The sequence below is a fragment of the Xyrauchen texanus genome, chromosome 3 (genome assembly GCF_025860055.1).
Source record: "Xyrauchen texanus isolate HMW12.3.18 chromosome 3, RBS_HiC_50CHRs, whole genome shotgun sequence".
NCBI lineage: Eukaryota > Metazoa > Chordata > Actinopteri > Cypriniformes > Catostomidae > Xyrauchen > Xyrauchen texanus.
The window spans coordinates 38,833,416-38,848,201 of record NC_068278.1 but is presented as its reverse complement, the minus strand read 5'-3'; the positions used below and the strand labels follow the sequence as shown (position 1 = coordinate 38,848,201).

Genomic DNA, 14,786 nt, shown 5'->3' with positions numbered 1-14,786 from the left:
TCGTTTTTACAGGCCTATATTAAATCTTTAAAAAAATATATTACACATGCTTTTTTTTTTTACGCTAAGATTTATGTTGCCGGTAATTGCTGTCTGATCTGTCTGGTGCATGAGAAAAAGACAAGCATTAAGACATTAATATACTGTTGTTTACTACAGTTAAATTAAAGAGTCAGTCAGAAAATATTGAACAGTAACCACTCGTGATTGATCGGCGTTCATTTTAAATAGTATGCGTCCCGGTTATGACATACATTTGAAAGAATAAATCACTTAAGTAAAAAAAGTTTTTTTTTTTTCTCAGCTCCTTAATTTGCTTGTGTGTTTTTTTTTTTCATGATTTAAGATAAACCGGGAAACTTTACTAATGCAACAGCTTTTAGGGATACAAAATGCAGGAGTGAAATACAATGAACATTGGGATACATTTAGAAGAATCCTCCGTTGATGTACTAAACCTGACGCATCATTCTGTTTTCTGTGTAAACTAAAACTGACATCGACAGCGTATAAACTGATGTCGGGATGCTTTTTAAGACTTCCTCCCTCCACATCGTGAAATGAGGATTCCGAATCTAAATATTTGTCTTGTCTGTAAACTAGATACCGGCCAAACAAGGGGGTAAATTCTACCCGTTAAACCCAAGGAATACCGAATACAAATCTCACATAAAGCCATAATCCCGACATAAACAACAAATCACTTTATTGGAATCAAAGGGTAACAGGAAAACACAAAGCATCTATTCGGAGACGATACATCGAAATGCCTCGTACAAAATAACTTGGTATTATAGCTGGTGTAAACTCCTTGAACACCGCGTTTGTTGGGGGTATAAAAAAGAAACATTGCCAACATATGGGCATAAAACACAGCGCATAATAAGCTATATTTCAGAAACATGATTGTATACCGCCATGAGGAAAGAATATTTTAAGTCGTTATGGTAAGCGCTCTCAGTAGGTTGTTAATTTAGAGGAATTAAATAATATATGTAATATTGCTACGTAATAACTTACACACCACACTTCGGCAAAAATGCCACAAAAGAACGACAGAGGAAATAATCAAAGCTTGATTTGCTGATGATTTCTTTGTTATTGTTATAACTGTGATATTGCATGTCCCCTATTTAATCAAGTAGCAAATCAGAGTCACTAGAGGTTGCCAGGAAAACCCCCTGAAATCGACTAAATTGTAAACATGAAAACCATGAATTGTGCAGATTAAAAATGCAATAATCATAATTTAAGACATTTACATTAATTAAAAATTGCTATAAGCTGCTGGGAGTATGCAATTGGTATATAAAGCCAATGCAATCATTTCAGTTAATTATAAAAAGCTATCCCTATAAAGATTTATTTTCTGTCCCCAAACACACACTTGTGCATTAGAGCAAACCAGTTTTATAAAATCACAAACCCTGATTGTTATCGCAATAACAGTAGAGCCACTGGGCCAAGCATTGGTTTGTGAATCAAATTCACTCATTCATCTCTAATGAAACGTATTAGCAAAGATAATGTAAAATAGGATTTTTTAAGCAAAAAGAGTTTTGCAGTAATGTTCAACATGTCATTCAGACAAAAAAAGCATTATTTTTTAAAGATTCATGAACCCTTCGGCATGCAAGAACAAAAGTACAGAAAATCAACACACACAACATTAGGCAGTGCCATGTCTTTAGCATTGAGTTACAAACTGACATACCTCCATGACTTTGGACATAAATTGTATACCTGAGCTGCAGGACTAATCTAAATTGGGGATTTAAAAACACATGATCAGGTTCATTATTCCTGAGTGAATTCATTTTGAATTCCCCTGAAACTCAATATCTGAGAAATAGATTGCTTTTAATATCAGTGCTTATTCCTTAATTGATATATAAAACGATAAAGATAATAGCATCAACAAATGTTGTATAGGTTGTGCATTATTAGTATTATGTTGAAACTGTTAATAAATAATTGAAACTAAAAAACAGCCTTTAAATAAATTAAGATACATGCAGGTCATATGCTAAATTTTGATATTATCTTCCAGCCTTTTCTAAATAAATGATAAACATTTAATGTCTAGATTTATTCAATGCTGATTTCTGTCAGTCCTGAACAGTAAATGCTCTGTTGATAAAGCTCATTTATGGAAACAAGAGGATGACTCATTCCGCCACTCTTGAAGAAAGCAGACCCATGTTAAAAAAATGGCGGTCATTCAAGACAAGACATAATCACAGTGCATATTGACTGATTTGGAGTTGTTTCTGAGAAAGTGGATGTCTGTGCTGCAGCTGTTGATGGACTTTGTCAGTTTGTAACAAAAATTAAATAATTGAATAACGTGCAATAGTACAACCTCCACCACTTCCTAAAAACATAAAACATTCCAACTCAAATTCTGTTGCTAACAATTCTACTTGCAGGTGGTCAAGCTTTTGGTCAGGTTCTGGTTTCCTGTTTTAGGCGTTGGCTACGGGCCTTGTACACCTCAATCAGGAGGTCTTTCACATACTGGATCTCCCGTTCCACTGATTCTGCCTTGTCCCGCAGCTCTCGGTTTCTACCCTCCAGACCATGAAGCTGTTCCTCTAATGAGTCAAACTCTGCTCGCTTTCTTTGACGATATCTGTTAAAAATGGTTAAAGTTGTTGACAGTTAAACTGGCATTTTTGTATTTTCAGGTCCAGAGAGAAGGTGTGGTCTTTCAAATCACATAAGCGTCCACTTCAATTTGGATTTTAATACCATAGTTTAAAGATGCTTGTTACAGACTTGCTGGTTATAGGCTCATAATGCTAGTTGACTGTGTAGTACAGCATTAGAGAAATAAAACAACCAAGCATGAATTTCATGTTTTTAAAGGAATGTCAATTAGCTCTATCAGGGATTATGGACTTTAAGTGCAACTTCAAACCCCAAGCAACCTGTCTCAGCACCCTACCATTCTGAAAATACTCTACCTGTGAGCTGCAGTCTTGTTCTGATCTCTCTTCTTCTGTTTGCGTTCACCATGGTTCCCTTCGATAAGTGGTACCTCTAGCTCTGGTTTCACAATGCAGGGATCTTCTTTTAACACACAGACTCCTCTAGCACATGGAGATCCCATTTCTGGTCTGTGGTGGTCACCACCCAAACAATCAGGGCCTTGGCCTTCAAGAAAGCCGCAGTGAAAGTTATTATGTTGACGATGAATCTCTGCACTTTCTGCTTTAACTGGGTCATTGATGGCCCCTAGAAAGCTATTGTAGGCCTCTTCTTGGGGTGTACCTTGGAGGAAACGGCTTTCGTTGGGCTCAGACTTCCAAGTGGTGTTGGCCTTCACCACGTCGCTAGAACCACTCTTTGCATCACTCATTATCTCCATCTCTGTGCTTCCTCCTATGCCACTTAAATTTACTTCTCTGACACCATACATCATTTCATCTTTCTTTAGGGGAATTTGAAGGGGTCCACTAAATCCGTATCCGCCGCCAACAACCTTACTTGTGGCAATGGCCTCTTCTGTGTAGCGGCAGTTCTTCTCCTCTTTGGGTAAAATAGTGCACCTTCTGATCTCCACCGCACTGCCCAGGCAGTAGCCTTTGCCCACCACCTGTTCATCTTCTGCACAGCTATAGCTACCAGCAGGTGCAACAGCTGAGTTACCTGAGGAACATCCTTTGGAACTCCAGATGCTACTCTCGTAGCTTTCAGCCACCCTCGCCCCATCGGAAACACGCTTGCGGCTGCAGATGTTGCTGTTGGGGCGGCTGCAACTGTAAGGGGTGTGTCTAGGAATTTTGGTACGCCCAATGGGACCCCCACAAAAGCTCAGCAAGTCAAGTTCCCCAGTTGCCAGGGTAACAAGTAGAGGGCTGGATTCTGATTGGTTGGAAGAAGAATATGATGTGTAGGGCAACTGGTAATACGATGGAGGACCAACTGCTGTTGGACCCTTGTCGCATTTGCCCAGTTTGGAGGCCTTTTCTGGGAGTGGTTCAGACAGGAAGTAATCCTCCAGCTGAGCAAGCTCCTCTTGCAGCAGAGAGGTCATGACCTCCAAATCTGAGGGCACCTGAATGTCATGCTGGAGGGGCGAGGGGGGAAGGGATGCATTTGGGGAGGGAGAGGAGTGAGGGGTTGGGAGGTAAGAGGAGAAATCTACTTCTTCCGTCATCCAATCACTAAGACCATCACCTATAGGGAAAACAGAGGACAACATGTTAATCACTGGCCTAGAGATCCAATATAGTACAATCATTGAAATGAAATGAAAAAACTAGACAGGTAGTATTTAATGTTGTACATTTTAATTAAAAAAAGACCAATTATAGTTCAGTGTACTTGCAAAATCAAAAATCAAAAGGCAGCAATAAAGTAGCATGCTATCTACAAATAATATATTATAGATCCACATTGGTAGTTTTACTCACTGTTCAAGGAGAACGAAATGTGCTGCAGTGCGGTGCCCACCTGAAACTGGGAAAAATAAAAAACTGTATTCACTGCAACTCACCAATTAAGTGCTGGCTCTCTTCTGGCCCCTCCCCTTTGCGCCCCTCCGATTGGCTGTGGTTAGCCTGTGGGTGAGAGAGAGTGAGGGGGTCTGCCGGGCAAACAAGTAAAGTCTTCCAAATGGGTGCTGACATAGTCATCATCCTGTCCGTTGGTCCTACGATTCAAATGTCCGAGCTTACAGTGCAAAATAGTGAAGTTTGAGAGTTGAGCCACAGAAAACAGGGCTTGGTGTGCATTATGGAACCTAAAAAAGAGGGGAACATAATAACGGAAAGTGCGTTAATCACATTGTCTGAGATATCGTTCTATCTAGAATCTAGGAGATACCATTACACCAACCAATCATTTCCAGTTATTAAAGTAGGTTGGTTAAAAAAGACTGCTAAATCAATGTCTCCCAGTTGGAGAGACTTTCCATTCAAAACTTGTCCAGGCTCACATAAAATTTCTAAAAATAACTCAACCTGTCCATAATTCAATATTTTAAGAGTTAAAAAGATAAGAGATACAGTGCAAACTGGGTAACATGACTATAACCCTCCATTTTGCTACAGCAGCATCAGTTAAGACACACTGGTGATTAGCGAGGGACAAATTTAGAAAAGTACCACTTTTCCATACATCAGCGTCCCATGTGCCCACTTAGGGGAACTCTATTGAGATCCAAGAGAACAAGGCGAATGCTCTACTTGTGGGAAATTTAGTAGAAGCCTAAATTTTCAAAACACACAAATGGAAAGTTTCTTCATATCATAGTTTTAGACTATACTGATAATTAGTCTTTTGGGATGTTTTTTTCCCCCCATTTGAGCTTTCATATATTAAGAAAGAACAAACAAAAAGCCAGTTGGTTAACATTTAATGCAGCCTAAGATATCTCATAATGCTCTCTTAACATCTAAACTGAAGTCCAGTTTGTTTATAGACTAATCTCCGACATAGAACAATTTTATGTATGTATTTGTTCGGAAAAAATAAACAAACAACCTTAGGGGACAAAACTTTCAAACAGCAGGAACAAACCAAACAAATGTGTGTGTTTTTAAAATCATCCATTATACTCTAATTCAACCTTTCTAAGCATTCGGCGCCTATGAACTAGGTGTATGAACTAGTCGACGAGCACGTGGGCTACACTATGACGTAATGCGAAACCAAATACACCTATTTTTCTGAAAGCTTTAAAATGATTCTTGCTTTTTTGGGGGGCAACGTGGCTATTTCTGAGCGGGATAGGGGGGAAAAGACTTACGTTGTATATGAATCAAGAGATAATACTATTCATTAAAGTGATAGACTGTCAAAAGAATAGGCAACGGAAAAAGTTTTTTTCATGGCAGAATGACATGAAACCCTTGCTTAAATAGCCAGGCTCTAGAGCAAAGATAATCCGTTTATTAAAAACCACTGGCAAGCTGTTCATCAAACCGTCTTTAATCACGTCAAAATGCGTACAAGAATGGAATAGAGATGTCAATCTAAATGTAATATGTCATCTTTAGTGTCAAAATACTAATAAATTAGGTAAAATATATTATCGTGGGATTAATTATAAAGTTTATCAAATGTTCAGGAACGAAAAACAGAACTAAGAGAGCTGAAGTGTCTGAAACTTTAACAATAAGCAAGGCACTGCATAAAACATTGTGACAACACTATTAACAACATCTAAACAAAAACAATACACCCCAAAACTACTCTGCTAAGAGCCAAAGACCCAATTGCCTCGCACATAAATCACAAAAAGTAATAAGTTGCACTTACTCCATTCTTGCTGAAATGTTTTGGGCTTGGGGTGCGTTGCAAGAGCAAAGCACGGTGTTTCTTTAAGATCGAGGACAATACTGAATTAAAAAGCCATGTCTCCGGAGTGTCTTGGACTGAAGTGCTGCTGGTCTTGCTTTGTTGTGATGGAGTTGATGACTGAGAATCGGCTAATTGAGTCAATGCATCAGGTCACCCACCCCTAGCAACCAGCTGCGTCACGCGGTCAGCCCCCGTGCTATAGATTCCTCCGCCCTACGGATGTTTTGGTCTAGAATAAATTTCACACCTCGAGTTGAAGCACCGGCGAAAACGCCCAGAAGACCTAGCTGTCATATTTTCTCCTCGACCTCCGTGAAAACAGTTCGTAGCCATTATATACTTATCTAGAAAGACTGTTGGTTTGAGAGAAGAATACGTTTTGAAAGTTGCTATTCACGAGAGTTGGGATGGCATTCGCAATATCTGGCTATACATTAAATATGTATATCATAGCACAAACACGCTGCCGTTCAGATATGTATTGTTACACAGGGACTACTTCATTTATTCTAGCGAGGAAGAACACGTTTTGCTACCCAGGAGATATGTGGCTGTTGTTGCAGGTTAGTTGCATCAGCGCTTCAAACTGTTAGCCGATTCGCTGGATGGACTGAACCTGCCGTGCATCGATTGGCTGGAGAGGAACTGATGTCATCTCTCATTGGCTGGCGGGAGAGAGACGACGCATCCCAGTGGTCGTCAGGTTTCCACTCTCCGTGCACATGTTTCACGTAAACATCCCGAGAGTAAATCCTGAAAGTAGTTAAAACTTTCATATCGCACAGTTTACGACATATAACTTTACACACAAACCATTGTAACATTACTCGTAGCTCCCATCTTCCCATTTAACGTATTGTATTTTAAGGTTTAGTTAAGTTTTTACCCGGAAGATGAGAATTATACATCTGTATCTATCTATATTTTCACCTGTGGGATGATTTTGTTTACACTTTTAAAGTATTGCCAGTTTTTAACTATAGCCAGTTACCTCAAAAAAATATGATACCCTGGTGTAAAGCAACGTTTTGATGGCTTATTTATTGTTTATTATGTTCCTCTAATTACCTGTCTTATTGTCACGGCACACAATCAGCTAGTGACATTGTGATTATCATTGTGACATAGATTAAAGGTAAAAAGGTATGTCTTCTAACTTTTAAATTAACTCTCTATATATATTATACTGCACTGTGTGTAACAACAGGTGGAGTCTCATTCCTGCTTCAGCATTTCTATAACTGCCATTGGGAGAAGCGGATAATTCAGCGATATGTCAAAAATATAAACACTGTCTAGCGAGAGACAAAGAAGCAATAAACATATTGTTTGCCATATTTTGGGAGTTTCAGTTCAGATTAGTCCCACATTACATGTGCTGAGCTACTCAAGTCGTGCGCGGTCACAGTGAGAAGAGACAAATGACTTCACACTTAAATATACATCTTATTTTATTGCTGTTAATAACGGGTTTTCAGAGAATCGAGCTTTGTTTTCCCTCCCTCAGCAAATCCTAAAGCTGATGGAAGGAGCAGTGTCTTCCTGTTGCTATAGTAATAGCGAACACTGCCCCCTATTTTAGACATGTTTTCTGGTTGCTGTTGCCATGGGATTTGCAGCGAGCGCTCTCGCCCTCTCTTTCGGCCCGCATTTTTTCAGTTTTGTCTCTGTAGTATGCAAAATCACATTCAAAATGTGAAAAGTTTTTAAGTCATATATGAGCACAATTTCAACAAGTGCCATTGATTAAAAACATTTTATTAATATTATCATTTCCGCAATGTTTGATTGAAACGCCCTTCACGGCCCGTAGAAGTTTCTGCTGCCTATTCAGTGGTCTCAAATTAAATGGTAGGCCTATTATCTTGCAAATATTTCGAATTCTGAAAGAGGGCTTTCATTGTTGAACATTTTGGTAGAATAAACTATCTAATAAAATGTAAAAGCATTAAATAATTAAATGAATATTTCAGGTTCAATACAATTTAAGATCCATCAACAGCATTTGTGGCATAATATTGGTTACCACAAAAGTAATTTCGACTTGCCCCTGGGTTCCAGTGAGGCTTTTACAATGGAAGTGAATGGGACCAATACGTAAACGTTTAAATACTCACTATTTCAAAAGAATAGCCATGATACATAAACAATATGTCTGTTAACATGATTTTACTGTGACAAAATATTTTCTGTGTAAAGTTATAGCCAATTTTACAACTTTGTTGCCATGACGATGTGACAGTAAAGTAAAACCTAAAATGACTACAAATGGCCATTTAAACAACTTTAAAGCTCAAATAATACATGATTTTAACCGAAGAATTAATGTAAGTGCTTTAATAAAATAAGATTCACAATTCTGTCTTTTAAACCCTCCAAAAATTGGCCCACATTCACTTCCATATTAAGTGTCTCACTGTAACTTCAACTTTTGCTTTTTTTTTTTTTTTAAGAAAATGTTTTATTTTTGTGGTAATTAACATTGTGCCACAAATGCTGTTGATTGAGCTGAAATTGAATTTAACCCAAAATTTTCCTTGAAGACGTGATTTGACAAAAATCTAACAGACAATCAAAGCAAAGTTGTGCACAGAAAACTATTAAAGGAATGTTCCAGGTTCAATACAAGTTAAGCTCAGTCGACAACATTGTGGCCTAATGTTGAGTACCACAAAAATGAATTTTGACTCATTCCTCTTCTTTAAAAAAAATACAAAATAAAAAGCAGAAATCGAGGTTACATTGAGGTGCTTACAATGGACAGGGTTTGGGAGTAACAAAATACATGTAACAGGATTACATATTACAATACAAAATATAAGTAACTATATTCCACTACAGTTACAATTTAAATAATTGGTAATTAGAATACAGTTACATTCAAAAAGTATTTTGATTACTGAAGAGATTACTTTGCATTTTATTGTCATTGTTTCATTTAATATTTAGTCCTTTCAGATGGAAAACATTTATACATATAAATAATGCGATACAAAGTGCATTTGAACAGCGGTAAAACATTTTCTTATGATGTGTTACATTCATACGAGCAGACAGAGAAGTACGTTTGGAGCAGATGAAATAGAATAAACCTTGTGCACTGTAAAAAAAAAAACAATCCTGTAAAAAAACAGTAAACTACTGGCAGCTGTGGCTGCCAGCATTATACTGTAAAAATAAGGTTTGTTACCGTTCTTGAAATTAACAGCAATATACTGTTTTTGACAGCTACAGTATACAACTCCAATTTAGCTGCATATTGTTGTTAAATTACTTACTGTCTACTGTTGTTGAAATTAACAGCTTTGTTCCCAGCATGCACTGCGGCATGAAGAATTTACTTAGAATTTACTTTAATTTTTACTATTTGCTGGTTTATTTTGATATTGTTTTTGTTGCAGTCTAAGATACTTGTATTTTAATGTTCAGCTTTTACTTTTTTATGTAAAAGTTTGTTTGTTAATTGTTACCATTGTTGCGCTTTGTATGCAGAGAGTTGATATCTGTGTGTGTCTTGTTAACAAATTCTGTTATTCTGTAAGTTCATAAAAAACATCAAGCACTCAGTTTGCTGATTTAATTTTTATGAAATATGTTCACTGTTTTTGCTTTTATGTGTAATGCATCACTATTGACACGCTAAGTGCCATTTGTTAGGTAGGATCAGATATTCAGTCTGACCTTAGGTTTTGTCTTCCAACTAGCACAGTGCATCAACTCGTGTTTTACTTAAACAAAAATTGACTGGCCGGAAGAATATAATATAATAATAAAGAAGGTCTGAGGTGCCAGCTCAAGAGAACACTATTACCGTAATGATGACTTGAAACAAAACACAACTATTGATAACAAAACAACAACACTAATTAAACTAAGACTTCTATTACGTCTGAACAAAAATTTTTGTACAAGTTTTTTGTTTTAAATTTTTGTAGCCCCAATGCATTTCCAAAGCATGCATACTTATTCAAGTGTAAAGGCTTATGGGTATTTCACCATTATAACCCACAATGCAGTGCTATGCGCTTATTTTACTGTGTGCAGGTTGTTGTTGTTTTTATCATAAAAAAAATACACTTTTCAATCCTGGCAAAACTGTACATTTAATATGTAAATTGCTTCAAAAGTTGATTTTTTTTATTATTTGACTTCTCATTAGACAGACAAGCGAAGGCTGATGTGATAAAGAACAGAGGAGTTGGTCAGAAGCATCATGAAATATATATATGTATTTGTTTAAAAATGTCACTATAGCTTTCACAAAGATGATATCGTGATTTTAAATGTTCATTTTCTCCTAATGCCTTGCATAGAACAGCTATTTACTGTAAAACTAGTCACTTCACTGTGAGCCTGCTCTTGATCTCCCAGAATGCACTATTTTTAACAGCAAACTACTGTATTTAAGAATCACAGTAAATTGCTGTAGGAATTTGGCCATATATTTACAGTAATTTTTTACAGTGTGTAAATTGTCAGCTTTATGCTAAGCTAAAATGCTATTTCTAGCCATTTTACATGCACCTGTTATGAGACATGATCATATTTTTTATCAAGAAAATTCACATTGGACCATAATTCCTTTGTTCTAGTAAGACCTTTTGATATTAGGGCAAAAATTATATTCTTGGTGATCATTTTTGTATTGTTTTCTTGTAAAAATTTCTAAAAATCCTTAAAACAAGATCAATTTGATTAATCTTGTTTTAGAAACAACACTACATAAGATATTTAGATTTTTCAGAATGTATTTTTAACATGTGTATTTTGTCTTACAGTACTGGCACAGTATTTATGGTCAAAACAAGTTAAAAAAAAAAAAATCTACCAGTGCTTTAGTAATTCAAAGTATTTAGAATACGTTACTTACCTTGAGTAATTTAACGGAATATGTTACAAATGACATTTTACAGCATGTATTCTGTAATCTGTAGTGGAATACTTTTCAAAAGTAACCCTCCCAAACCTGACAATGGAAGTGAATGGGGCCAATTTTTTGGAGGGTTTAAAGACAGAAATCTGAAGCTTTTAATTTGAAAAAAGCACTTAATTCCTTTGTTACAACACGGTTTTGAGCTGTAAAGTTGTTTAAACTGTCATCTTTACAGTCCTTTTAGGGTTTGTTGTCATTACATCTTCATGGCAACAAAGTTGTAAAATTGTCTAACTTTACATAGAAAAGGTTAGTAAATTATTTTATCACACTAAAATCACGTTAACACACAAACAGTTTATGCCTTGTGGCTATACTTTAGAAATAGTATTTTCATTTTTACAGATTGGCCCCATTTACATCCATTGTAAGTGCCTCACTGGAACCCAGAGTTTTGCTTTTTGTTTTTTTTAGGAAAGGAGGGAGGAGTCATAATACATTTTTGTGCTAATCAATATTATGCCACAAATGCTGTTAAGCTTAACTTGTATTGGACCCGGAATAATCCGTTAAAACCCATTTTATTTACACGTAATAGCTCTGCATGAAACGAGATGACACCTGCTGAGCGACTGGATCAAAGGGGGGCTTCTGGAAGCACTGTGATACTGTAATTCCTCTTGTGAGTCGGCTCAGCCTCGCAGGTGTAGAAGCGAGGCCTGATGCAATCTTCGTGTCCGCAGTCGTAACGTAGGAGAGACTGAGATAATAATGGTTGTTGAAGTGTGGGATCTCTCCCAGGAAAGCGCTGACTCTCCCAACTCGTCGTGTCTTAATTGGTCCGTGGGGGCGCCCTGTTTGCGCAAAGCGTGAGAGAAAGTCAGCAGTAGGCCTACATACACGGGCACCACAGCCACCGACTGCCCCAGTGCTGCTGGGGTATCATACTTGGAGTTTGTATTGTGATTTTTTTTTTCACCTACGCTATGAAATAGCTGATGTTGCAAACAGAGACGTGCCATTAATTAATCGCAGGTTTTTCTGGATTAAAAACTAGTTGGAGTAATAAATCCAACTGTTCATAATGTGAAACAATTTAAAATATGATCATTAAAAAAACGTATAAAATTTGAAACGCTATTAAAATATCTGAAATGTATGCTATGTGTAAGGAGTGGGTGAGAGAGCAAACGCACCATGCCAAGTTCATGAATAGCACACATTAGTAACAGTTACATCACAATTTCATCACCACCTCCCTCTGAATTCATTGTTGTCTCTTTTTTTTCATGCTTGCACTCGAGCGATCAAATCGCTTCGACGACTTGGTAGCCTACATAATTTTGTTTAAGATCAACAAGCACTACAGTAGAAATCTCAGCTGTATATTCATTTCCACCGAAGTCACCAGAATCGGAATGACCTTTCTACAGGTTTCAAGAGGTTTGAAGGTTCTCAAAACCCCTAGCTATTTAGGATAACAATCTTGCAAGGTAAAGATAATGACTAACACATGTTGCTACACTTGACATGAACGCAGATCTGCCAGCATGCACACACAGTCAACTGTTCCTCTGGGAGCTTGAAACAGTTGTTTGATTTCTCGCTTCTCCCGCGGGAGACCGCAGTATTTGGGGTGCGTCTCGCATCTCATTACAACACCGATCCCATAAAGGGAGGTGGGCACTCAAGGACAACCTGAAGGAGTTTTGCGTGGCATCTTTTGCACCCTGTTTATATTTTTTAATTTCCTTGAATGGGTTTACTTGACATTTCAGTGAATTTACATTTGTAAATATTTAATTCTGAATAGGATGTGATAGGCAGTATCGGAGTAATTTAGTACAAAAAAAAAAAATATATATATATATATATATATATATATATATATATATATATATATATATATATATATATATATATATTCTTTGAGTCTCAAGGTGTTGGGTGCTTTGACATCGCAATTTGTGTGCTCCTCAGGACTCATACCCCATTCCGTTGAATTGCATATGCAACCATGCAATTTGATCACACTATTAACAAGCTGGGAAATGTAGTTGGTTATGTAATGCAAATTATAAAATGAGTCATGCGCTATAGTAAAAGTGTATATATGTCATAAGATAGCATTGTGTGAGGAATGGAGTGAAAAGTGTATATGTAATATGCAGTTTAACTCTGATTTGAGTGAAAGGGGATAAAAGTAATTGTTGTTTTAGCGCCTCTAGTGTTCACTCCAACAGGTAATTGCTGTGTTATGTACAACAGGCCACAAAAAACTAATTTAGCAAAAAATGTAGTTATTGTTACATGAGGGACCAGGTTGAGAATGCCACTGGAGAGAAATATGACAGTCGTCAGAGACAATAAAAAGGCGATAGAAATTAATAGAAACCAATAGAATTTAACAACATCCTCTCTCACACAATCTCCTCTTATTGATTTAATTCTAGCTAGTTAACGTTTTAACTTTTTAATACATAAGTACAATTTAATGTGAAAACATTTTTACTTTCACTCAAGTATGTTTTTGGCTTGATACTTGGACTTTTAATTAAGTAAAATTTTCACTCAGTATCCATACTTTCACACAGTATTTGAGTACTTTTTACACACCTGATTGCATGTAATCTATTGCTTAAATTGACTTAATTGTGACAGCACATATATGCATCAGACTTTTTAAGCACTAGAGCTGTATTGAGGACCAATTATGTTTAGCTTATATGTGTGGCTACATACACAATGCTTCACTTTTTCCAAATTTTGTTATGCAACAGCCTTATTCCAAAATTGATTAAATTCATTATTTTCCTCAAAATTCTACAAACAATACCCCTAAGCACTGTGAATACTTTCCGGATGCACTGTATATAAACAGAAAAATAATACTAAATTTACATGCGTGTTCTCATTGTGTTCTATCTTGGATAACAGTGTTTTTCATGTTTTTTTTTTTAAATAATGACCCTTTAAAGGGATTGTTCTCTCAAATTTAAATTCTCCAATCATTTACTTCCCCTCATGCCATCCCAGATGTGTATGACTTTCTTCTGCTGAAGTCAAACAAAGATTTATAGAAGAATATTTCAGTTCTGTAGGACATTGCAAGTGAATGGGTACCAAAATGTTTAAGCTCCAGAAAGCACAAAAAGTAAAAATTAAAGTAATCCAAAATACTTAAGTAGTTAAATCTACAACTTCAGAAGTGATATATGTGTGGGTGAGAAACCGATCAATATTTTAGGCTCCGTTTCCACCTGGTATCAAGATGCATTTTGTGTGCTCTGATCACATGTGGTCTGTCTTAAATACAGGACTAAACAGGGTCTAAACCGTTTTATGATCTGATCACAGAAACCACATACAAATTTTTCAAAAACGTATGTGGAGCTTAAACATTTTGGCTCCCATTTGAGGTGTAAACGCTAATCCATCCTGTATGCGTCCTGGCAGCAGTGAAGCACAACCCCTCACCTGTCAATCAACCAACCAACCAACTGCTGCGCTAAAACAAGTGTTTAAACTTTGCCGATTACGAGCGGCTTTAAATGTAAATAAATGTGTGATCTGAAAATTTTTAAAAGTCGATATATATATAAAA

General features: G+C 36.6%; 1 protein-coding gene across 1 annotated transcript; it reads right to left on the bottom strand.

Annotated features, from left to right (window-relative positions):
* Positions 1-687: 687 nt before the first annotated feature.
* On the bottom strand, positions 688-7,115 carry LOC127629420 (uncharacterized). Its single transcript, XM_052106507.1, has 4 exons — positions 6,268-7,115; positions 4,502-4,747; positions 2,967-4,182; positions 688-2,632 (listed from the first exon to the last, which is right to left on the bottom strand). Exons 2-4 carry the CDS (start codon positions 4,641-4,643, stop codon positions 2,446-2,448), a joined length of 1,545 nt encoding a protein of 514 aa, XP_051962467.1. The 5' UTR covers positions 4,644-4,747; positions 6,268-7,115; the 3' UTR covers positions 688-2,445.
* Positions 7,116-14,786: the final 7,671 nt, after the last annotated feature.

Coding starts and splice junctions, on each gene's coding strand:
- LOC127629420 (XM_052106507.1), bottom strand. CDS start 4,643: ATGATGACTATGTCAGCACCCATTTGGAAGACTTTACTTGTTTGCCCG. Junction 4,183..4,501: donor AGAGAGCCAGCACTTAATTG/GTGAGTTGCAGT, acceptor TTTTCCCTATAG/GTGATGGTCTTAGTGATTGG. Junction 2,633..2,966: donor AACAAGACTGCAGCTCACAG/GTAGAGTATTTT, acceptor CATTTTTAACAG/ATATCGTCAAAGAAAGCGAG.